Below are 25205 nucleotides of genomic sequence, written 5' to 3'. Positions count from 1 at the left end.
CCGTTCCCATGGTACGATCATGCTGGTTCGAAACTCATTCAAGTTTATCCCGCCTTAAACCTTCAAACCAAATTTCATCAAAATCAGACAAAAATTACCCAAGTTAATTGTGTTCACGGACACATATATATATATATATATCAACTTCAAACATCTAATGTAATAGAAATTTGATGAGCATTTTCTATAAAATGTTTTTATAAGTGTATATGTACACACATATGTGGTATTCAACTATCATCTATTTTATACATACATCACAATTTGAACTAACATTATTTTTGTCTAAATTGAAATTTTACCTTCGTCAGCCAGCTCCTGATTTGTTATCAACTTGTTACGGCCGTTTCAGCATCACTGTGCCATCGTCGGACTGTTCAGCCAAAAGGCGTCGTTAAAACACAAACACATATTTACACGAAACACACACATATTTGTCAAAACGGAGTTTTGAAAAACAGGCCTGTTGAGGATAGTACATTCCCGAACCCGAGCAAGTAGCTGACTGATTTCAATTTAGTTATAGAACCAGCTCAGGGGCTAGAAAATATGGATTATAATTATTTTTGTCTTTTTGAGACCTTAAAAATAAAAAGTACTGGTCCCTGGCCTATATCTTACCACAAAAACGACGGTAAAACAATAACTACTTTTTATAGAAAAGCTTACTAAAACAAATTTTAAGCATTATGTATAGTTATGACTCAAGAGTAAATATTATGTTGGCATATAAAAAAAAAATTGTGATCAATGTATAACTTAATGGTTAAATGAATAACCACATTGTAATTGTAAGTGGTTCTAGATATCGGTACTTTAGTTTAGTAAACAGGATTAATCATCTGATAGGAATGCCTAATCAGCAACAATGCAAAGGTAAGCTATAGTGGTTACGTCAAACTGATAAAGAAAAGTTGACAACGCCTTTCCTGTAACTATAGCACCACACCACCATGTGTCTTATTATTTTAAGAGTTGTAGATCCTACACATCAAACACACACAGATGGATATACAGGGTGTTCATTTGAAAACTTTCCATATCTGTTGTGTGCACAGGTAAGGCTTTTAACACTTGTTTGTTCTCATTTTCCCCTAATTTGGACATGCCAAATCCAATAAAATTATTTTCAATTTCGAAAAATGCCCCAAAAGGGCCCAATTTGGGGGGTAGGGGTGCTTTTTGAGAAATTTTCAAATGTAAACATGGGTTGTGTGATACATCAATTTAAAGGTCTAATTGCCCCGACTATTTTGGTGGAATAAAAATGTAATTATCTTTAACCGTATTTACAGGGTGGGTCAAAACGTTTTAAAAAAGGACTTTGAAGTTAAGTACCGTATTACCCGAACTACTGAACGGAACAGCTCCAAATTTCTTTCCAAGCTTATTCTTGATCTACTCTTTAAGATAACTTGTAATAAGGGCATTTTCCATGTTATTTTCTAATTTTTAAAAAATCTCAAATTTTAAGAATAAAAGAAAGCTGAAAACTCAAAATTCTTAAATAGCAAGGTATAACAAATTTCATACCACGTGAAAGGTCCTTTTTTAACAAACATTTTACGTATTTAAGTTTTCTTTCTATCTCTTACCGTTTAAAAATTGCAGTAGAAAAACTGAATTTTCTATGGTAAAATTATAACTAGTTTTCTAACAAAACACATTGCACTTTGCTCAACGATGTATTATGATTAATTACAAATTGATCAACTACTTTTACTTGTGTCAGTTCATCTTGGACCCTTCATCCTGTTCTTTTCTCATTGGTAACTGAGCCAGTTTCAGAAAGTTCTTAACTAAATCATTTACAGCTTTATGACTTAAGGTCTTACCTGGATATTTATTGTTAAACACTTTGCAGTTATCCTGAAACACTTTTGTTCTGCCCAATAAGTAAAAATAAAGTCTATTTTTTTAAGTGTACACCATATTCGATTAGATACTACAGAAAATAGTACTTTTTGAAATTAGTACTACCATTTACTAGTCAATGGTACTACAGAAAGCGGTCCACATGTAGGTTGTCCTCATCAGCTATAAGACTTGTTTTTCACAAAGTAAAACGTAATGACTTGTTTGTCAATCAGGGTATCAATAATCATGAATTGTTTCCTTCAGTTAATGCACCATTAAATGTGTCTAGAGACGAATTTTGTCTGTTTTATTAGAAAACTAGTTGCAATATTACTATGGAAAATTCAGTTTTTCTACTGCAATTTTTAAACGGTAAGAGATAGAAAGAAAACTTAAATACGTAAAATGTTTGTTAAAAAAGGACCTTTCACGTGGTATGAAATTTGTTATACCTTGCTATTTAAGAATTTTGAGTTTTCAGCTTTCTTTTATTCTTAAAATTTGAGATTTTTAAAAAATTAGAAAATAACATGGAAAATGCCCTTATTACAAGTTATCTTAAAGAGTAGATCAAGAATAAGCTTGGAAAGAAATTTGGCGCTGTTCCGTTCAGTAGTTCGGGTAATACGGTACTTAACTTCAAAGTCCTTTTTTAAAACGTTTTGACCCACCCTGTAAATACGGTTAAAGATAATTACATTTTTATTGCACCAAAATAGTCGGGGTGATTAGACCTTTAAATTTATGTATCACACAACCCATGTTAACATTTGAAAATTTCTCAAAAAGCACCCCTACCCCCCAAATTGGGCCCTTTTGGGGCATTTTTCGAAATTGAAAATAATTTTATTGGATTTGGCATGTCCAAATTAGGGGAAAATGAGAACAAACAAGTGTTAAAAGCCTTACCTTTGCACACAACAGATATGGAAAGTTTTCAAATGAACACCCTGTATATATACTGTATATTTTCTTTATACATGAAGGCTCTCTATATACAGAGTGTATATAAAGTCCCGCACATGCTTTATATTTTCTAAACGACAACAAGAACCCCCCTTATTTTGATGAACATATCAACCTATGCTCCTATTTAAGATTTCCTTCTGACTCCTTGTGGGACATCCCCATGATACAACAGAAAACTGAAAGTTCTTTCAAAAAGTAGATTTTTAGGTGCCGTTTTGATTTAGCAAATCTCATTGATTTATCTGTTATCGTTTAGAAAATATTAAGCCCGTGCGGGACTTTATATACACCCTGTATAAATAAGAAAATTCTACCTAAATTTCAAGTTCAAGATAAAACTGTACATACAAAAGGTTCTTATATAAAACCTATAAAACTATAAAACTCACTGTAGGTTAGCAATAAAATCAATTAGATATTCATACCACCTTAATAGATTTGTTTTACCTTTACCTAAAGTCTTGGATTTAACTTAGACCCCTTTACCCCCATGAACTCACACCTCAGATAAGAACTACACCACACATCAAACATAAAACAAACAGCTGATTTAAGTTAATAAAACTGTAATATTTAAAAAGTCCACAAACCCGTTCTATAGCATTTATTTACAGTTAAACCCTTGAAATATACAACCAAACACCTGATAAATACAAATATTGTTTATGGAAACAACAAACAAACTACTAGCAAAATAAATACCCCCGCCGCAGCAAACCTGCAGACTAAGCGAATTTCCATTTGCTTAATTGGATTTACACTAAAATGTCTCCTTAAAAATATCACATTTATTTCCTATTTAAATAGCATTAGTTTAACGAGTACTTAGGTTTGCTGTAACAGGGAGGGTAAAACGGTTTTTTTGTAAAATGTTAATAGTTTAGTATGAAATGAATGCAATTTCCAAATTTGATCAAAATATGTTCATAAACAAGCAAACGACAACAGTTTATTTATTCTCCATAAGAATAACATGGAATTTTAAATTTACAGTTTTTTGGAATTTTCTCTGTAACCATTAGGCGCATAATAACGCTTCAATATACTAAATTATTTTTTTTAAGCTCTACAAAATGGTTGGGAAAGAAATTACTAAATTTTGATTTTTTAGGGTCAAAAATGGGAAAAACCAATTTTTACCCCATAAAACCCCCCATTGACCCCCGTTCCCATGGTTGGATCATGCTGGTTTGCGAACTCGTTCGAATAAATGTAGGTTTACACGTTTATGCCGAATTTCATCAAAATCGGATAATTTTTGCTCGAGTTATCGCGCTAACGGTCACATATATGAATATATATATATATGAATTATAACGGATGGTGTTTTTGGCCTCTAGGGACCTCAAAACGAAAAAGTAAATCGGTCCCGGGTCCAGGTCTTACCATGAGTACTACGGTAATAGCTTATTCCCTATAGGGGAAATTTGCTAAAACTAATAAATTTATCTATATCTAAACAATATTGTTAAGTGCAGTTCTCCCCATCGCAGCAAACCTGCAGGCTAAGCAAATTTCCATTCACCGCCTGTTTAGTTTTTCACTAAAATATTTCCTTAAACATGTCAGATCCATCCCTATTTTAATAACATTAGGTTTAACTACTACTAAGGGTTTCTGCTGCAGGGAAGGAAATAAGGTGGGTTTATTTGGTGAAATTTAATCCATACAAAGTGGCCTTGTACTCTCAGAGCCGTATCAGCACTAACAGACTTTGTATCTTTTCTTTTTCATTTTAACAAATTTACCTCTGTCTATGTAACATCAGCACTCCTTTCAGATGATTAGTGCAGATTGTATATATCAATTCTGGAACACAATTGCAGTGTTTCCCAACATATTTACTCAATAAAATATTGTAGTGAATTAAATATTTTCTCTAACTTTTTAAAGTCTTATTATATCCATCCACGTTTTATATTTGTACTTTATTTACCTCTATATATTTATTGAATATAAATAAATATATCTTGTAAAACAGTGTTTCTTGTAGAAACAGATTTGTATAACGTGTAAATGTGTGTTCGTGTTTGCATACATCACACCATATAGGGCCTACCGCCACATTTGTAACGTCATATCAAGTAATATTTTAATAAATCCCCATTAAGCCATACCTGTGTGTTCAGCGTATCCTTTACCACTATACCAGTCTCCAGTCTGTCCTAGTCCAGCGATTGTTTCACCTCCCGGTCTCTGTTACAATCTGGTAAACAACACTTTTTTTTAATGTTAAAGTTCATTTCCCCTTTATTTTGACTCGTAAAATCATTTCCCTGAGATTGGCTGTTAACTTACTGGACATCATTTAAATTAAATAATATTATATTTTAATTCCGTTGGCAGTTATTTAATTCTCTATTAGAGGAGGAAGGCACTCTCTTTACATTCTTGACAGGGGTATTTCTTAGCTGCTAGTAGTCTCTCCTGTGAGTGCGTGCCTGTGGTAAAAAAGTCAACTTGTTCAGAAATTGTTGGGCATGGATTGATTTCTTCATTGTTTTGTGCACAAGCACAATCACGGGCCACGACCCAGAGTGTCATTCGATTTAACAACTTTGCCACTCCTTTGATGATCAAATACATTGCCACGCAGAATAAAACCATTGCAATGGTGAAGATAATGTAATCTGGAACAAAACATTTTGAATCAAATCAAAAATTGTAATTCATCAGCAATTTTTAAAGAAACTGATCTTGCTAAATGAATCGTAAAAAACAAACTGCATTCACTAATCAAAATTTACTATTATGTAGAACTACGTTTCTCACATGAAGTATGTCCCTAATTTTAAAATATTGATTCTGACACGAATTTGGACTTGGGGCTAGGAGAAGGGCTCTGTTTGGTCTATTTTTTGTGAATATATTCCACGATTTTATTCTCTTAGAAAATCGTCTTAAAAAATGTCAGAATTTCTTTCCTTCTGATAATTTAGTACATCCCTCTTCACACTCTTGTCTAACTCACAGTTAGTTGTTGAAGATGTGCAATAATTTGCAATTGAATTAACTATTTTGAATGATTACCTTTAATACTGATGAAATAGCGACGAACTGGAACTACCTGTCCCTTGTCTTGGAGGGATGGCCTCTCCCTAATGACAAGAGCTGGAGACATGGTTGTCATGAAAGTTACTAGCAGACCGGATTTGATGAATTTTGACATCATTGTCACCTTTTGCGCTTCTAACCTGAAATAGGTAACTATAACTAACCAAGTTCAAAAAGTTTCCTGTTTAGCCCTAATACTGTAGCAGAGATAGTACATCACTTTTATAGCGTCAGGTTCCATTACCTACTTTCTGCCCCATCTCTCAAACTTTTTTATCGATGGCAAAAATGTTAAAAGGCTTTTATAGTTGGACAACAGTATGCGTTCATATGTTGCCATCCGCCTGACTGAACGTATGCACACACTGTGACACTGATCCAACGAAATATATGACCACTCTGTGAAACTGGTCTGTCCGTGAAACTGTGGTGAGTACTGTATGTACACACCATGACACTAAACCGACAAAATGTGTGCACACACCACAATGCTAATCCAATGAAATGTATGCACAAACCACGACGCTGATCCGACCAAATTTGTGAACACACCGTGACACTGGTCCGACCAAACATATGCACACAGCGCAACACTCTTCCAACAAAACTAATGTGCACACCGAAATACTGATCCGACAAATTGTAGGAACACACCACAACACTGGTCTGACAAAAGGCATAAACACACCGTGACACTGGCCAACTAAACTAATGCACACACCAAGACACTGATCAGACAGAATTTTCAGACTGATCAGATTTTAAGGGGAGGGATGCTAGGATGAGATTTTAGGGGGGAATTTATTTTTCATATTGCCATTAATAATTAATAAAGTTTTTTATGAGTAGCTTGAAAATATGTTTTTTTGTGAAATTCATACACTGTTATAACACTTGCAACATAATTTTGGCTTTTCATAATTAAAATTTTATTCCTCTCAACAACTGGATGTCAACGCAACCGCGACCGCGGGGCAACATCAAGATATTGCCGCGATAACGGGAGGCGGTGAGTAAATTTTTACTACTGCGGAAGGATGTCAAGATATTGTCGTGGACATCAGAGATGATGGTGATTTATTTGCGACCACGGAGGGATATCAAGGTATTCACACAATCCCGAGAGACGATGGTGATGTTTTCACGACCACTGAGGGATGTCAATATATTGCCGAATTCTCGAGAGATGACGGTTATTACGATAGCAGGTGGTGATGATGCCTGTGCTATCGTAGAATGATGTCAGGATGTTGCCCCGATTATGGGAGGCGGTTATGATAACTATGAGGCTAGAACACTAGCTAATAAATGATTCTATTCTTTCATTTATTCATTCATTTATTTCCTTTATTAGGGGGCTGTGTACCACCAGATTTGTTTACTTATGAGTCAGGTAAAAAATGTCACCTTCGGGTCTTGGGCTGAAATCAGGTCGGTTCGAAAACGGATTGCTTTGGAAAGAGTTGATTTTAAATAGAGATATCAATTTTTGAGCCGAGCCGAGCCTGGCCTACAAGCTTGAGAGATCCAGCACAAAGTTAGAAAATTAGAAAAGTTAGTTAGAAAATCCGTGATCGCAGATTTCGGCGAGAGCGTTCCCCCGCCTGTGACGATGACGATGTCTCCGTGCCCACGGGAGGCGTTCAGGATATTGTTGCGATAGAGGAAGACGATATTAATGTTTCTGTGATAGTGCGTGATTATCAAGATTTTGACGCCATCGCAGAAGACCATGATGACGTATCTTCTTGCCCATAAGATACTATAAGGATTCTGCTGCGTTATTTGGAAAGAAATTATATGTATCCATCAACGCGGCAAATACTAGAGATTTGGCCGCAATCGTGGTAGACGATGTTGTCTACACGTTTGCAGGAGATGTCCTATGTTTGGTTGCAATCACTGTAGACGATGATAATGTTTTTGTGACTGCGGGAAGTATTCACGACTTTGCCACAGTCACGGAAGGCGATGATAATATTTGCGTGACAGAAGTGTCCTATGAAGATAATCAGGATTTTACCGCGATCATGGAAGACGATGATGACACCTCTCAGGAGATGCCGTGCCAAGCCTAAGTTCAACTTTAAATGGAAATACCTATGATAATGTTTTAAAATATTATTGGGAGAGGGGGCCCTATGTATAAACTTGCAGGGGGCCCACAGGTTCCTATCGCCGCCCTCTCTACACCACGACACTGGTCTTTCCAAAGGTATGCACACACAGCGTACGCAAACGCTGATCCGATTAATCTACAGTTTCTGTGATATGTATCTAATTGTGAATGTTTTCAGTGTTCAATGTTAAATTGTATATACAGCAAATCATAGAATAAGATTTTTCTTGAGGTGCCCATACCCAGGTCAGGGGCCCAAATAATGGGTTGATAAAAAATCTCTTTAATGAGCTAATAGCCATCATCCCATCAATAATCGTTTCCACCTTCAACAAAGTTGATTCATTAATGGAAGAACCCTACTGGAAACGGGGTCAATAAAAAAATAAAACCACAATAGATTATCTAAAAAGAAAATAAAGAAATTGCATGGGCTGAAATTTACTAAAATCTCCAAATTGGCCAAATTTATTGAGATGATTTGCTACTGAGATTCCAAAGTCACTAGGGAATAAAGTAACATGTTAACTGGGCGACACATGTATCACTATAAGTGCTGAGATTTTGTCGCACAGTAGCTATGGCCACCATATTATTTTTATGATTCACATTTAAATTTCATCGGAGTTTAAAATGTATTTAAATACCCCCGCCGCAGCAAACCTGCAGACTAAGCAAATTTCAACTTGTCTGGTTAATTTGTTAATAAAATATTTCCATAAATAAGACATATTTATCCCAAAATTTAAATAACATTAGATTTAACGAGTGCTTGGTTTGCTGCTACGGGGAAAGTATAACGTGTTTTTTGACCATAGATCAATAGGATGAAATAAATAAATATGCAAAATTTTATCAACATACATCCATAAACAAGTAAACTATAACTAATTTTATTTTCTCCAAAAGAATAATATGGGAATTTTAAATTACACTTTTTTTTATTTTCTCTGTGACAGTTAGGGATACAACAGCTCTTCAAAATGGTTTAGAAAGAAAATGCAAAATATTTAGTTTTTAGGGTCAACAATGGGAAGAACCTATTTTTACCCCATAAACCCCCCCCCCCTAAACCCATGTTCCCATGGTCTGATTATACTGGTTCGTGAACTCGTTTGAATAAACATAGGTTTACATGTTTGTACCAAATTTCAGCAAAATCGGATCATTTTTGCACGAGTTATCGCGCTAACGGGCACATATATATATACAGGGTGGTAAAAAAGTCCCAGGACAGTTAAATATAAAAAAAATAATTTAGATAGAGCTACAATACTTGGTACAAAGTTACAGAGCATAAAACTCAGTGATCCAATAACCCTTCAGGGGGACGGCCCACAAGGAGTCGGAAAAAAATCTTAAATGGAAGCATAGGTCATTATGCACATCAAATGGCAGATGTTCAAAGATTTCTTGAATCCGCCATTTTGAATCTTTGAACGACTGCCATTTTTTACTCAGGCATTCTTTTGAGCTTGAATTTACGGCATTGTAATCTACTAGTGAAGACCTGTAATTTGATGTTCATATCGACCTATAAATACGTTAACAATTTTCTTCCGATTCCTAGGGCTGTGCCCCCTGAGGAGTAAGCGTATAATAGCAATGTAAATTAAATGAATCTTTGAACAACTGTCATTTTGCGCAGGATCAACCTTTTGAGGTGCGGTTTGCGGCATTGTATTCTACTAAAAAAGACCTTTAATTTGATGTGCTTATTGACTTATGCTTCCATTTAAGATTATCTTCCGACTCCTTGTGAGCCGTCCCCCTGAAGAGTTATTGGATCACTGAATATGTGTTAAAATAGAGTTTTATGCCCTGTAACTCTGTACTTTGTAACTTTGTATTGTAGCTCTATCTGCATTTTTTTTTTTAATATTTAACTGTCATGGGACTTTTTTACCACCCTGTATATATGAATTTGAACGGATGGTGTCTTTGGCCTCTGGGGACTTCAAAACGAAAAAGTAAATCGGTCCCGGGTCTAGGTCTTATCATGAGACCTACGGTAATAGCTTATTCCCTATATGGGAAATTCACTAAAAATTTTCCGGGGGAGAACCCGGACCTCACTTTTTGCTGAGGGGTATTCCATACCCCCCCACCTCCCGGTAAGTCCGGCGCCACTGTGGTCCAGTGTAAATCCCTTAAAATATGCTCTGAAAGTCATCTGTCCAAAGGTGTGCGAAAAAGAACAAAATAAAACATCAAAAACTTATTTAGTTCACGGACACTGCTTGAGGATGACCCTGACAGATGATTGGAATTTTGTTTGGAGATAATTGAAATGATTGACGAAGATTGACTTCTGCATGAGGGAATTATATTTTTAGATGAAGCTACATTTTATCAAACAGGATCTGTAAACAGTCATAACTATTGACAATATCATAACTCACAAAATCCACCCCCCGAATAATACCCGAAGACAAGACATTTTTCAATACCCCACTCATAATTTTAAAAAATATGAAACAAGTCCTCTCTATATGGGGTTAAAAATTTACAATAAAATTCCAAACTCCTTAAAGCAATTAAACTTAGCAAAATTTACAGACAAAATCAAAACAGTTTTAGCAGAAAAAGCATATTACACTCTTGAGGAATTTTTCAACGACTCCTGGTAACAGACATCCAATCTCTCATCAACCTCTCCTAACTTAAACAGTTCCACCATGCTGTAGCTTTGTAGGGGTAACTTACTGGCTAAATCCTAGGTTTTTTATATACCTATTTAGATTTCCTTATTTATTAGAAACCTTGACAATGTACCTGTCTATGTATTACATTTGTAATAACTTTAACAGATGTTATGTGCAATAAAGAATTGTCATTTGTCTCATGTCCACATTTCTCTCAACAGGAGAACTTTAAATCAAAAAGTATAACACAATGGGCTGCTTCCATAAAGGATGGTGTTTAATCCTAAAACATGTCTCAACTAACAACAACTGAAAGATCCATTAGTTTTAATCAATCACATGTATCTTAATCTTTCTCAGCCAGAGATGAAAAAGGGGCTTTCCAACCGGATGGAGCTTCTCCACATTTCGCTAATGTGGCCAAAGCAGTTTCGACCAAAATCTTCCTAACCGTTGGATAGGTCGTGGCAGCAGCCTCATGGACTGGCCTCCAAGATCGCCAGACTTGTACTGTTTGTAAGTTTTTCCAATGGGAATTTTAGAATGGGAATTTTTATCCTCACAACATTGTGGCAGAAGATGAATTAATGAGGTTGATTGAATTTGGATTCCATTCTTATAAAACAAAATAAGGCTATTCCTGTAATGATGAAACTTTAAAAAGGAGATTCATTGGCTAAGAGATATTTTACATAATTACAAACCTTACAGCATATAATCTGTATATTTATGAAACATCCTTCTATGCAAACTGAATTCATTGCAACCCACTAACATGAGTTAATACTAATACTCAATGATACTAGTTTCATAATTCTCTGCAAGGAGTGGTAAAATCAGAACCAAACATATTAGACATATGGACTTAAGTCCCTAGCAACAAACAGAGACAGCTTATATAAAAAACGACACATAGAAAAAATAAAATAAGACAAAACTTGGTTACTTACCTTTCAATGATATTTCCAAAGCCAGATAGCCGACTTTAGTATGGGAGAGTTGAAAAACGTCCTAAAAAAGGTTAAATGTAACAAGGCCCCAGGGATTGATAGAGTCCCATATGAATATTTTAAGTATGCTCCAGATTCATTTCATATCAAATTATTATCTATTTTTAATAATATTTACAGAACTGGGAATGTTCCAGAATCGTTTAAAAGGTCGATAGTGTATCCATTACATAAAAAAGGAGATATTAACCTAGTTGAAAACTACAGAGGATTGTCGTTTATAGACTGTGTAGGAAAGATTTTTATCAGTCTAACAAATAACAGATTAGTAAATTGGGTCAACGGTAAAGGTTTGTTCACGGAATTCCAGGCAGGATTTCGCCAAGGTTACTCGACTATAGATAACATTTTTAATCTCACTTGTATAGCTCATCTGCAATTAGCGGAAAAAAAGGGTAAATTATTTACTTTTTTTGTGGATTTCTCAAGTGCATTTGATACGATAGATAGGGAGGCTTTAATTTATAAAATGTCTTGTATGGGTGTGTCGTCAAAATACAGAAATATGCTAAAAAATTATTATCAAGGCACAAAAGCAACAGTGTGGTGTCAGGAGGGAATTACTGAGCACTTCAGCACCTCCATGGGTTTAAGGCAAGGTTGTATATGTAGCCCAACGAATTTTGCTATTTTTATAAACGATTTGCCAGATGTACTAGAGGGAGGATGTTGTTATGGTGGAGTAAGAGTCAATGTCCTGATGTATGCTGACGATATCGTTCTCTTATCTCCAACTGCAACCGGCCTTCAACACATGATTAAACGATTGGAGAATTACTGTGAAACTTGGAATTTACGCTTAAATTTAGCTAAATCAAAAATTATGGTTTTCAGAAAAGGTGGGAGGCTTGGGTCCAGTTCTAAATGGTGGTACAAGGGTGAACAAATCGAAATTGTAAACAATTATAAATATTTAGGAGTAAACTTTACAAGTTCACTCTCGTGGGAAATGCATTTTAAAGAAAAATCGTCAGCTTCCAAATTAGCTGTTAATTTAATCTGGAGTAATTTAATAAGTAATAATCAAGTGCCGATTAATGCAAAAATAGTGTGTTATAATTCAATAGTTAGAGCGTTGCTGAGTTATGGAGCACAAGTTTGGGGTTTTATTAAGAGTAAAACGGTTGAATCTGCTCAAAATAACTTTGTCAAAAAATTATTTAGATTGCCTCAAAATACTCCAAATTACGTATTACACCTAGAATGTCAGTTTGATCAGGTTTATTTTTACACATTAAGTTTGCACATTGGTTATATTATTAGAGTATTGTTTTTACCAGTGAATAGACTTCCTTATATCTTGGCTAGGCAGATAATTTTGAAAAAAATATTTTGGTACAGGGAGATGTTAAAAATGGGCGAAAGACGGGGAGTAGCGTTGGACGTCGATTTTAACAGATTGCAAATTTTTCAATCTCGATTGTTTGAATTATTAGAGTTAGAGAGAACGGCTTGGCGACAGGATTGTCTGGGTTCGGCATTGACTAGTCGTTATCACCAGCAGTATCTGAACCTTGACCTCCACCTTGGAGATAGATCGTTCCTTTTTGCGGACCTAAATGTTAAACTTATGTCCTGGATTATAAAAGCTAGAACAGAGTTAATAAATCTTAACTATAAGCCCTGGATGGAAAATCAAATTTATTTATGTTCACTATGTAATCTCAACCGAGATGAAACGGTGTACCATTTTATAGCAGAATGTCCAATTTTAAAAAATGTACGTCAAATTTGGTTTAACAAGTTATATTTAAATGAATATGAGTTTTTTGAATTTTTAAATGGCAAAGATTGGCGGGCATTGGGAAATTATCTTAAAGAGGCGTGGTGTAAAAGGTGGGAATTGATAATGGAGTTTAATTATTAAATTTAATAATTGAGATATCAATACAAAAGTGGGAAAATTTATGTACTTAAAAATGTATAAAATATTGTTTGTTAAGTATTTGTCTAAGTAAAAATAGGCTTGTTTTTATTTTATTTTTTATTATTACTTATATTTTATTGCTGTTTGTAGAATAAATTCAGATTCTTAATAGGCTATATTTTAAATTTTATTTTTGATTCATTTGCTAACTGATCCTTTTTACTATGTAGTGCTATTTGTGTATTTGTTACTAGAAATCAGTTTATTTAACGAATTATAGTTTGTGATTTATGGACTCTTTTTTAATGTGTTTTAAAATATTGTAAAATCAGTATGTCAACCACAAAACAGACGGTCTTTGACCATTGTTCTTTGTGTTTATGTAAAAACACTGTATTGATATTTTATTTCAATAAACACTTTTTCTTCTTTTTCTTCTTCTTCTTCCAAAGCCAGATACAACAAAAACCTATTCAAACCAAGAAATATTCTTTAAGAAGAATCGCCAAATTGAAATTATTGACAAAAAAACTTACAGAACTTAATCTTAAAGTCACAGAAAGGGTGGTTGGTCTAGTCTGAGATATGAACTGAGCAACTGAGCTTTGGAGGAAAATGAGGTGGAGTCTGTGAGTCACAGGTAGTAGGAGAGGGGAAGGGGGAGGTAGAATGCCACCTCAGCAGCCCAACACTCTAAGGATAAACAAAAATAATAAGTGTAGTTAGATCAAGTAGATTTAATCTTTTCCACTCTTTTTTTATAACAGACACAGTAGACTTGAAAAATTAAAGTGTTTAAATATTTATATTTTAATTTGTTATTGTCTGTGTTTAAAGAAATTTACCTCATGTGGCTGACCAATGGAGGTTTTGGGAGGAGAGGAGAATTAAAAAATTGTTACTTGCCCTATCTACCAACTAAAGAGTTTCCTACCTAAAACTCCCCATCCCCACAAATAATATTTTTCTTGATGGGGGAAACTAACAACACAGAACCAGTACATTTCAAACTAGCCTTAGCAAGGATTGAATCACTTATCAAGTCTTCTAAGGATTATATTGACAGAGTTGCCCTACATTTATCGACAGCCGGACAATGGGAAACCATTTTTTGAGATAGAAGAGTGTAATTCCTGGCTATTGTCTCTGCGTTAATCAAAATTGATGTTTACTTAATTTTTAGTCATCAACTATACAAAAAACACTATAGACGGATACCATTTAAATCAGACAGGTAAAACTATTGTATCGAGGACCCAAGTAGCAAAAATTGTTGGCAAATGGTTGGTCCTACGTTTCTGTCGATGGTTGGCCATTGGTATGTTTTGGAACTAAGTCTTACGGTTGGCCAACACCAACCAATTTTTAACGAAGGCCAACCATCCCATTGGGCCTAAACATAAAAAACACAAAATAATAAAGATTTAATATGAAAAGCATAATTATCAGTTTAGTAAATTGAAGTTCATAAAAATAAATTTTGAAAAAAACTAGAAAAGATTTTTTTGGCCCAGACGGGTCTCGAACCTGGTACCTTCAGCTTATAGAGCCTCATACCTTACCTCTGAGCTATCTGTGATTGATGATTATGAGAGTTTTCAAGTGGTCAAAGAGTAGCCAACAGTTGCAATGGTCGCAGTACCTTTTTGATACTACAGTATATATAATATGATTCTGTTAATCTGTTTAGGCCTCAAGTAGTAGTTGAATTATTTTTCTGGTAATTGGAGAGGATACTGGTATTTGAATATAGACGATTTAATTACCATTAGATTAGTACTGTTGTTATAATTGATTGTTATATATGATTAATTAATCTTTCCCCTTAAACTATTAAAAATTTGCTCAAATAAGTTAAGGAATAAAAGAAAACAATATATTTGCATTATTATAATTATTACATGTTAAGCAGGTGTTCACCACTGTATCTAGTATCACAACTATCACAACATCATCTGACTACTTATATTATCGATCCAATTTTCTCCATAATTGTCTTAAATTCTGCTGCCATATCATTTATGTTCTTATAAATAAATCAATTCGTTGAAATGTGTTTAGAATGTTATATACTTAAACCCATCGAAGGCCCAATGATTCTTTCCTTTGTAGGGCCAACGAATACAAGTTTCCGTTGGGCCAATGTTGGCAAGGCGTTAAAATTTCCGCCAACCATTTCCCAACCGTGCCGACCATTTCCCAACGTTGGGCCAACGATGTGAGCTACTTGGATGAGTATTGCAAACTGGCTAAAAAAAACCCTTCAGTACTGAGTCCAATTCAAGAACCAAGACAACAACTTTTGATCCTACAGCACATTCCCCATCAGATCTGAAGACACCTTTCATTCCCAGAAGCAATAAAAAGTATAAAATTAGTGAGAACTGACATGTCAGAAATCATAAATAAACTCTCCAACCAACCAGACACAGCTTTTGCACATTTATTCCTGAAGATATTTGGCATTTTAAGAATATGTCAACAGGTGTCGCTGTGATTTTCAAGAGTTTCTTTGCAAACCAAATTTGGCTGCATGACTTTATCAACCAACACCTGACCAGACAGTCAACAAATTAAAGATACATTCTATGGATTGGTTAAAAAATCTCGTTACTTAGGAAGCCCACTACTGGTTTCCATGAGAAAGCATTTGAAGCTGAATATTTTTACATTTTAAAGTTTGTGTGCCAGTTGTACATGTCTTGATTGACAAAAGGTACTATTTTTTACATAAAAGTGTATCTAACAGATCATGTAAAGGCATTTACTTATGTAGGGGGGCTTTGACAGTAGCAATTGGGGACTAGCTTTGTGTAAACCAGAGTACATTATTTATTCAACACTCATAGTTGTTCTTTTGCTGGGCACAGGGAATATTCACAAGAGTAGTGTCCTCTAGCTTAATATTATACATATGTCTACGTGCACTGAGCTCATTATGATTAGAGCTTAATTGTTTGATATAGATTTGTTAATACAAAATATTATGTCGCAGCATTCGGTAATCCTATACTCTTATATGTGTATTTCTTTCTTATACAAATAAACTTTAAATGTAACAGTAAAAAAATTGGTTTAAGTGAGACCTAAGACAAAATGTTAGTGTACATGTTTATGCTGCAAAAGTAATTAATTGTAATTGTCTTATCTAACAGGGGCAGGCCGAGACCATAAAGCACTTCATCCGAAAAGTCAAACTATTGCGCACCTCAGACAGTTGTTTTATTGAAAGACCCTACATTTTCAGTGTTTGGATTCTAAGAAGAATATGGACTGATAAACTTGTTCTTCACGCACAAGCTTTGCCTATGTGGGGATCATATCCATCTATTTTTCTAGAACTGTAATTACTGTAAAACCATTTTTCATGGAATAAATAATATTTTATTTGATTGTAATTGATTTGAGACATTGAGTCAAAATGAAAGGTTAATTTCCTAGGGATGTCAAATATTTGAAGACTCCAATGGGATCCGGAATCTTCAATGTCGGGGATAAGGCGGTCACTCAGGCAGCAAAACACATATCTGTAAGACTTGAGCTGCAGGATCTCCGTTTCAGAGAGCCTAGAAAAAAGAATAGATGCTTTATCAAGATCAGTGTTCACACTAAATTAATGAAAGTAAGACTGAAGAATGGTGTCGTCCACCCACCGCGCTTTGGGCCAAGCTGCATCATCAGACCTTAATAGCTTAGAAACTTTTATAACCTCTTCCTTCTCCATACAAGGTGCGCTTAAACCTTCTAGGAGAGAAAGGGGTGTAAACCCTATATAGGAGAAAAAGGGTTGTTCGATTTTCAGCGATGAAGATGAAGTGGGCCCATTTAAAGGATTTGTATGATTGACAATGACTCTGAAGGGGGTAGTGACATCACATCGGCTGAACGTACAACATCTGATCGATGTCTTCGAGCAGCTTAGTAAATCCTGCAAATGGGGTAGCGGATTTCTACCCCCGGATATTTACCCCCATGAAAAAACGCCTACGTCATTTTGACGTCACGAGGGGCGGGGCTTATACACGTTCGAGAAACAGCCCGCGACTGGAAATCTACCCCCGGACATCTACCCCCAGACATCTACCCCCAGACATCTACCCCCAGACATCTACCCCCGGACATCTACCCCCGGAAATCTACCCCCATTGGTCAGCTCTTCCGCGTATCGGCCAATATTCATTGTGTTGTATAATTGATTTTATAAATTGCTTTACCTTCTTATATCCAGTAGTAAACATGCGATATGTCGATGTCTGTTTTAACATTATCCATATTTATAATTCAATAAGTTGTAACAGTCCTTTTCAACCCGACCTACTTCACTGATTTTTACGATTGAGGTGTCTTTTAAAAGCTTAAGATCTAGCGCAGCACAAAATGGTAATTAAAAGGATATTTCGATTATGGCTTCAAAATGTTGACCCCTAAGCCTTTGATTTATTCCTAGAAGGTGCTTCCAATGGTTGACCAACTTTTACACTATACAGTAACAGTTTAAAAGTGAAATGTGAATAGTACTCATCAGATCAATTTTTAAGTCAGGTTGTGAAAACATGAATGATCGTCTGCAACTGTAAACAGGAGATGAAAAAGTTATGAAAATAATATAATATTGCGCACTTTTCACATGGTCAAGTGTTACATCGTACTGAACCATTGTTTTTACACACATTTCTTAAAGGATAAAGTGAATAAACTGTGGTGACCTTCCGGTTTATTCAATGTAGGCCTAGTAGGAATAATTGTTTAGTAAAACAAAACTCAGTTGTAAACTGTTAAATTGAGAAAGAGGATCAATAAAAGTCAGGTGTATAATGGTAAATGTTTCATATCATCTAGTAAAAAAAATAGTTTCTAAGATTTAAATGCGTACTAAGAAAGGATTTAAAGTATTTTCTCTTAAATACCTAAAATAAGACAATTCAGTTGTAAACTGTTAAATTGAGAAAGAGGATCAATAAAAAGTCAGGTGTATAATGGTAAATTTTTCATATTACCTAGTAGTAAAAAAATTTAGTTTCTAAGATTTTAGATGCGTACTAAGAAAGGATTTTAAAGTATGTTCTCTTAAATACCTAAAATAAGACAATTATTCAAATTCAAAATAATGGCCACATTCAATTTTTTAAGCATAGCCTAACATCTTTTAATATATATATATACGCCTAAATACCCCCATTGCAGCACATTCGCATATTCAGAGCATGTATAAAGTCTTATTGGAAAATTCTGCCTTAAAACAAAACTTGTCAACTTATGTCCATAAATAAGTGTTCAAAAGATTCATTCATAAGAATACCAAATAGGAAGTGAATAAGCAGGTTTCCTGTTAGTAAAATGTTAAAATGAGGCATTTTAAGGTAGTATACAGAACAGAATTAGGTTAAACCCGTCGACACTGACGGTTACTTTCAAGGCTTATGCTAATTCATTTTATAACTGCGATAAATAGATTGAAGTAATACAAATTTTGAGCATTTAGCTCTTTAACTTTTTTGATGAGTAATAAGTGTAAAAGCAATAATGACTATTGCGTTAGTTACAAAATATGGTTGATCATTCAATGAATAAAATATTTCCCATACCGTACGTCATAACAGTTATTATTACAATGTTAACCGGTTTCTCTTCTTTTGGAAGAACCTTTAAATAGTATTAAAATCGTATTGGTCAATCTTTTGTGATAAACACTTCCGATCCGCGCTCATGCATGCGCTGTTAGCTGTTACTGTATGTGAAAGTTTGTCAACCATTTAAATCACTGTCTGGAAATGAATCAAATGCTTAAGGGTCACACTTTTGAAGCCCTTTATCAACATATGGTTTTAAATACCATTTTTAAATACCAGTGAAGTAGTTCGGGTGAAAAAGGGCTGTTACAACTTATTTTATTAGGAAGATAGATAATGTTAAACAAGGCAATGACATATCACATGCTTAATACTAGATATTAGAGGGTAATGATTAACCGAAGAGACGTTGATTTACATAAAACAATTAATAAAATCAATTACAACAATGAATATTGGCCGATACGTGGCAGAGCTGACCACTGGGGGTAGATTTCCGGGGGTAGATGTCCGGGGGTAGATGTCTGGGGGTAGATGTCCGGGGGTAGATTTCCAGTCGCGGGCTGTTTCTCGACCATGTATAAGCCCCGCCCCTCGTGACGTCAAAATGACGTAGGCGTTTTTTCATGGGGGTAAATATCCGGGGGTAGAAATCCGGCGACCCCTGCAAATATAGGTCTGATTTGTTGTTTTAACTAAAATGTGAGTTTGGGATACCTAAGTTATATTTTTGAGAGTTTTAATGGCCAAATAAATATGATTTTCGTCTCAGGTTATCCACCTGTTATGTTCCAGAGGCAATTTAAATTTTAAATCCTCAATTTAGTGGTAATTTATGAACTCCTTCAGTTTGGGTAGGCGATTGACCAACCAACTTGTTTACTTGTTGCATCGGCCCAGTAAACAAATTTTATGTATGTACTGTGTGTAGGGTTTTATTGTTATAGGTGATCAATCCTGTGTCGACTGTGTCCAAGCAAACAAATCAAATATTAGTGTTTCATCTCCGGTTGTAAAATGTTTCAAAGACTTCTTAACATCTATATTAGACAGCTATATATATATACCTACAGGTACAGGGTGAGTTTTAATTGTCCCCCCCTCCCGCAACTTTTTCAACATTTTTTCTAATATCAATCCCAGACCACTTCTAAACTTTGGTAGTAATTACTTAATTTTAAAAGGTTGTAATTTCCGGCCGCCATCTTGGATTCGCCATATCGGATGCAAAATATTATTTTCAAATGTAAATGTGGGGTTGTGACCCATTATTTCCAACTAGATCTTTACCCTGATTACAATGCCACAACCCGTTTTTAAAAATCTTGATCCATTCCAAAGTTATGAGGGCTTTTTATAACTTTATTTTTAGCCAATTTAAACATTGTGCATTTACAAGCTAAGACCATAATCTCAAAATAGTGCTAGATAAAGATAAGTATACACCACCAGTCATTGTCGACATATTTTCACTTGGTTATGACGGAAATAATTTTTTGCCTGCCATCTTGGATCCGCCATTTCGAAATGTGATAAATTATTTTAAATTTGGTGTTGTGACTCATCATTTCGAATTCCTTTTTTAAGCTGAACTCAATTCCACGATCCGTTTTTCATTTTTATATTTTGATTTTGAAATATTGAAATTTTTAACAAAAAAATTGCAATGTTTCATAAAGAAAACTTGATAACAAAAAAAAGGATTGCTTGCAGCAGAGACCGCTAGAGACCAGCATATCTACCGGCGACAGGGGAGGGGATAGTAATGAAGAGTTCAGCCAGTTCAGTGGTAGCCATTGTTATTGGTTGTTATTTGAAAAAACAAAAATATTTACGTCTAATAACACTTGTAAAGATATATTTGCGCTTTTACTGTTGACTGACAAGACGGTAAATACATATAAAAGTTGGTAAGTGGCGATACTCCAATCATCATCAGACCCAAATAGGCTTCTACTCAATTGATGAGTTTTTTACCTATTCACTCACCTCCCTGCTCGCCATTTGTGCTCTGTAAATATTAAGGTCACTTAAATGTTTCAAATTCTATGTATGAATAAGTGTGTTGTTTAAATTTTATTGACATGAACAATCCAGTTTTTTCTGGTAAAAGTTCAAGGAAGGTAAAAAAGTAAAGTCCTACCAAGAGACCTAAGATTCCATCTATGGAAAATTCGCTAAAATGAAAACACCATAAAATATAACAATAAACTACCAATGAAAAAAGTAAGCTTGAACATTAAGCAATCTGAGAATGTCTGGTCTAAGATAGTTCAGTCTCTTTTTTTTCAACGCTAGTGGAATTTCACGAGAGAGTCACGAGAGAAACGTTTAGTGGATGTGCCGGGGATTGAACCCGTCCCTCCCGCAACGAAGTCCGAGACGCTAACCACTAGGCTAGCAACACAACCAACAACAGTCTTAAACAATGATAGGTTTTCACGCTAAGAAGTCAGTTCTGAAATTTGCTCTTAAGATACACAAGTAGAAGTAAGAAAGTGCAGCCTTACACAAGAATTAATTTGAAGGGAAGGAAACATTTTACTGATTTTTTTCAACTTCTCTTCTTGTTGACATTAGCATATTTGGAATATTCCGTTTTACTGTAAACATTTCAACACAATTAATCTTGAACCATCATTCACATTTTGTTTTACAAGCAATGCCATCATCGGTATTCAGCACTTAACTAAGGCAGACAGGACATTTTATGTATCATCCATGCTTTGGTTTTACACAAGCTGCATGCAAAATACAAACAACAACTACAGTTTACGGATTCCTAAGAATTAAACACGTTGAATCCCACAAAGACAAGAACTCCACCCAACACCGCGTGGATCGTACAGTACCGTATTAACTTGTAACCATGAGCATTTTGGTGGTGCCAGGTGCCACTAACCGTCCTCGCAGCTCTAACGTATCGTAAAAAATGGACATGCAAATTAATAAGACCTGATGTCAGAGCCCCGCTCAAATTGTACCTGAGGCCTAACACTTTATATTTAAAATTAAACTTCGTAGTCGCTGTTTGTAGTTTCCCATCCTGCTCTAATGTTTGCCAGAACAATGACTTTTGCCGGATTCCAACAAGTACCATTTTAGATTAATCAAAGCACAGCTGTAACGGGGTTTATCTTTGATTTTTTTTAAAGAAAAGACATATTGATAGTATTCAGCACATTGTTATATCCTTAGTCATGTGCATATCGCTGACCTATTGGCTGCTGTTCAACATTGTTTTTTGGAATTTTCTACATCCCTATTTAGTACCCCCACTCCCCTGAGTGAGTTAGGTCTTAATTTTTTAAATCACATTTTATTTTATAGCTCACAGAGAGAATAGCTTATATGGTCAATGGTACAGGATACAAGCATTGAGTATACACGTACGTAAATACGTGTATACGTACGTAAATACGTGTGTAAATACGTGTATATACTCAATATGATACACAAGTAAACTACTTCGACTTAAAACTTGGAACTGCAAAACTACCAGAATGGACATCTAAAGCCCTAAAGGCATAAAAAGAATGGAAATCGAACAAGTAGTATGACGTAATTGATTCGTCCCTCTAATCTGCTAGGAACACACAAAACCCGGTTTATTTCTGTTGGATTAAGACGACTGGAGCACTGAGCTGGAAATATACTTGGAGATAGGTAGCATTGAGAACTAACTGTTGCCGTGGGGTAAGTCCGTTGAATTTTCTGTTTACTTATTAAAAATTTAATAAATCAGTAATGGATTTAAACACCCAAAATATATAGTCCTCCGCCATCCCGTAAAGGTACGTCTATTGATTTGGCTAAAATATGTGTTATACAGTCATGTAAAAATTAAAACTTAACAGTTCATTGTTAAATTGTGTATCCATTAGTTGAAATGAAGTTTTTATTTATAAATTAAAACATTTACAATAAATATATGCCATCTATAGATGTTTTGAAATTTAATATTTGAGATTCTAATCTCCAAGACGGTGATGATACCAGCCTTAATTAGGCTCGTTTTTGGAACTAAACTCCATTACATTAGGTATGGTACAATCTCCACATATAATTTGATTATTGCCATAGCTCTACATACCTTAACGCTTGTAAGTTTAGTCGTTTCTTCCTGTAATTATTGACAGAGGCTGACCCAGAAATTTTTTGAGGGAGGTTGCACTTATATTTTTACTTATTTTTACCATGTATCAACAAAACTGTAGTGAACATTAGGGTTCAAATTTACCAAATTTTAAGGCTGGGTATCGGGTAACTGTTTTTTTAACGTCCGAAGTTGAGGATAGGTAAAAATATATATCGGCTTCTTATTATTGGTTGTTATGCAACAATTTCACCGCGGTCGCAGAGGTAACGACAACGAGTATTGGTGTTCGGTTCGATTTTTAAGATTTGGCCGTAATCGGGGGAGGCGATGATAACGTCTTAGCACTCACGGTGCACATGTTCAGGGGTTTGTTGCGATCATGAGAAAGAAGTATGAGTGCCGGACTTACAACAAGTCTAGGGCCGCAAGCGAAAGGGGCCGCATCGTTTGTTACAAAAAACGATCTATTTCAACAACAAAATAATATATATATTTTTCTAAAACTAATATTTTTCGCCACGCTCACGAGTAACGATAAAGATGGCCCATGATAGTGGGAGGTTTTCATGCGATTTTACAATGAACGTGGGTGGTGATGATGATGTCCCCATGATGGCGGGAGATGTTCACGATTTTGCCGCGATAGCGGGTGACTATATAACGAAGTCACCATGTTAGTGGAAGATATTAGCGATTTTACGGCTATCGCAGGTGACGATGATGATGTCCCCATGATAGCGAAAGATGTTAACAATTTTTTCCACGATCACCGGTGACGTTAACAATGCCCCCGCGATGGTAGGAGACGTTAACGATTTTCCGTCATAGCGGGTGACGATAAACATGTTCTCATGATAACGGGAGATGTTTAAAATAAAGGGTGTCCCAATAAGAACGCCGGATTTGAAATGTTAACAAACCATATATTTTCTCGCTAAATTTACAATATGAAACATGAATCTTAAAGCATAGTATCTCCGATTAGTAATTCAGTATTATGTCTTGTAAGTGCCAAACTGCTGAATACTGACAAGCTCGACATCTCTTGATAAAGTTTTCCATCACTTTTTCACACACTTCCTGTTGAATTCCATTAATGGCACGAATCATTTCCTCCTTCAAGTCTAGGATTGTTTGAGGGTTATTGGCGAAAACAAGCGACTTTAAATATCCCCAAAATAGAACTGAGCAAATTTATTCGAACTTATAAATCAATCTTCGGACAGATGGATCATTTGGTGCATTGTCCCGGCCGTAAATAGTGCGCAGCTTCCGTACTTGTAGTGCACTTTAACTATGACCACGCGTTGTTCCGTCGTGTAGCGATTCATGACTACAAATGGGACCTAATACTGATTACATCGCTGATAATTTGGGAATTTCTATTGAAATACAGATAAGGATAAGACGCGCCTCAAATCCGGCGTTCTTACTGGGACACCCTTTATAATGTTGTCCCGATCGCATTTTTTGCCAAGGAGGAGCACCCCCACGCACCCTGGCTGGATTTGCCACTGATTATTGGCTATGTCGTTGTAAATAAAATTAATTGCTTGTTGGTCAGGAGAAGAGCGTTATTTTATTAGTCACATATATTTTGCTTGTTTTATGTCATGATAATGTTAACATTCAGTAAACAAAATATTAGTTGCAGCTAATATTACCAATATTAACAAAGTGGTATTACCAACGATAATCAGCTAATGCAAAAGCTGTTCAAGGGGCTTAATTTAAATGCATAACATGTAGGTAATCGCTGTTATGATGGACCGTTTTTGACGTTAAGTTAGCGAGGCGAGAAACCATCTTGTAGCAGAAAAAGTTTCTTGGTGTATCAAAAAATAAACGCTTTATAATAAAATCAATGCTCAAATTGTACTTGTCTTTGGGCTGTGCCATAGCTCAAAATATGTCTACTTACAAGAACCAAGAAAAAAGTGAAATAAAACATTCATTTTGCCGCCATTTTAATTCCCTCCATCTCTTTTGGATTAATGCGTTTGCTTTGATTGAAG

General features: G+C 35.2%; 1 protein-coding gene across 1 annotated transcript; it reads right to left on the bottom strand.

Annotated features, from left to right (window-relative positions):
• Positions 1–5175: 5175 nt before the first annotated feature.
• On the bottom strand, positions 5176–21989 carry LOC128998654 (uncharacterized). The gene is made up of 3 exons (XM_054424881.1): positions 21944–21989; positions 5857–6020; positions 5176–5456 (listed from the first exon to the last, which is right to left on the bottom strand). The coding sequence occupies exons 2-3, from the start codon at positions 5996–5998 to the stop codon at positions 5188–5190; spliced, it is 411 nt and encodes a 136-aa protein (XP_054280856.1). The 5' UTR covers positions 5999–6020; positions 21944–21989; the 3' UTR covers positions 5176–5187.
• Positions 21990–25205: the final 3216 nt, after the last annotated feature.

The sequence above is a fragment of the Macrosteles quadrilineatus genome, unplaced genomic scaffold, assembly GCF_028750875.1.
Source record: "Macrosteles quadrilineatus isolate MER2022 unplaced genomic scaffold, UCM_ALF_1.0 Scaffold_7__1_contigs__length_78375512, whole genome shotgun sequence".
NCBI classification, from domain to species: Eukaryota; Metazoa; Arthropoda; class Insecta; order Hemiptera; family Cicadellidae; genus Macrosteles; species Macrosteles quadrilineatus.
This window is presented reverse-complemented; position numbering and strand designations above follow the sequence as displayed.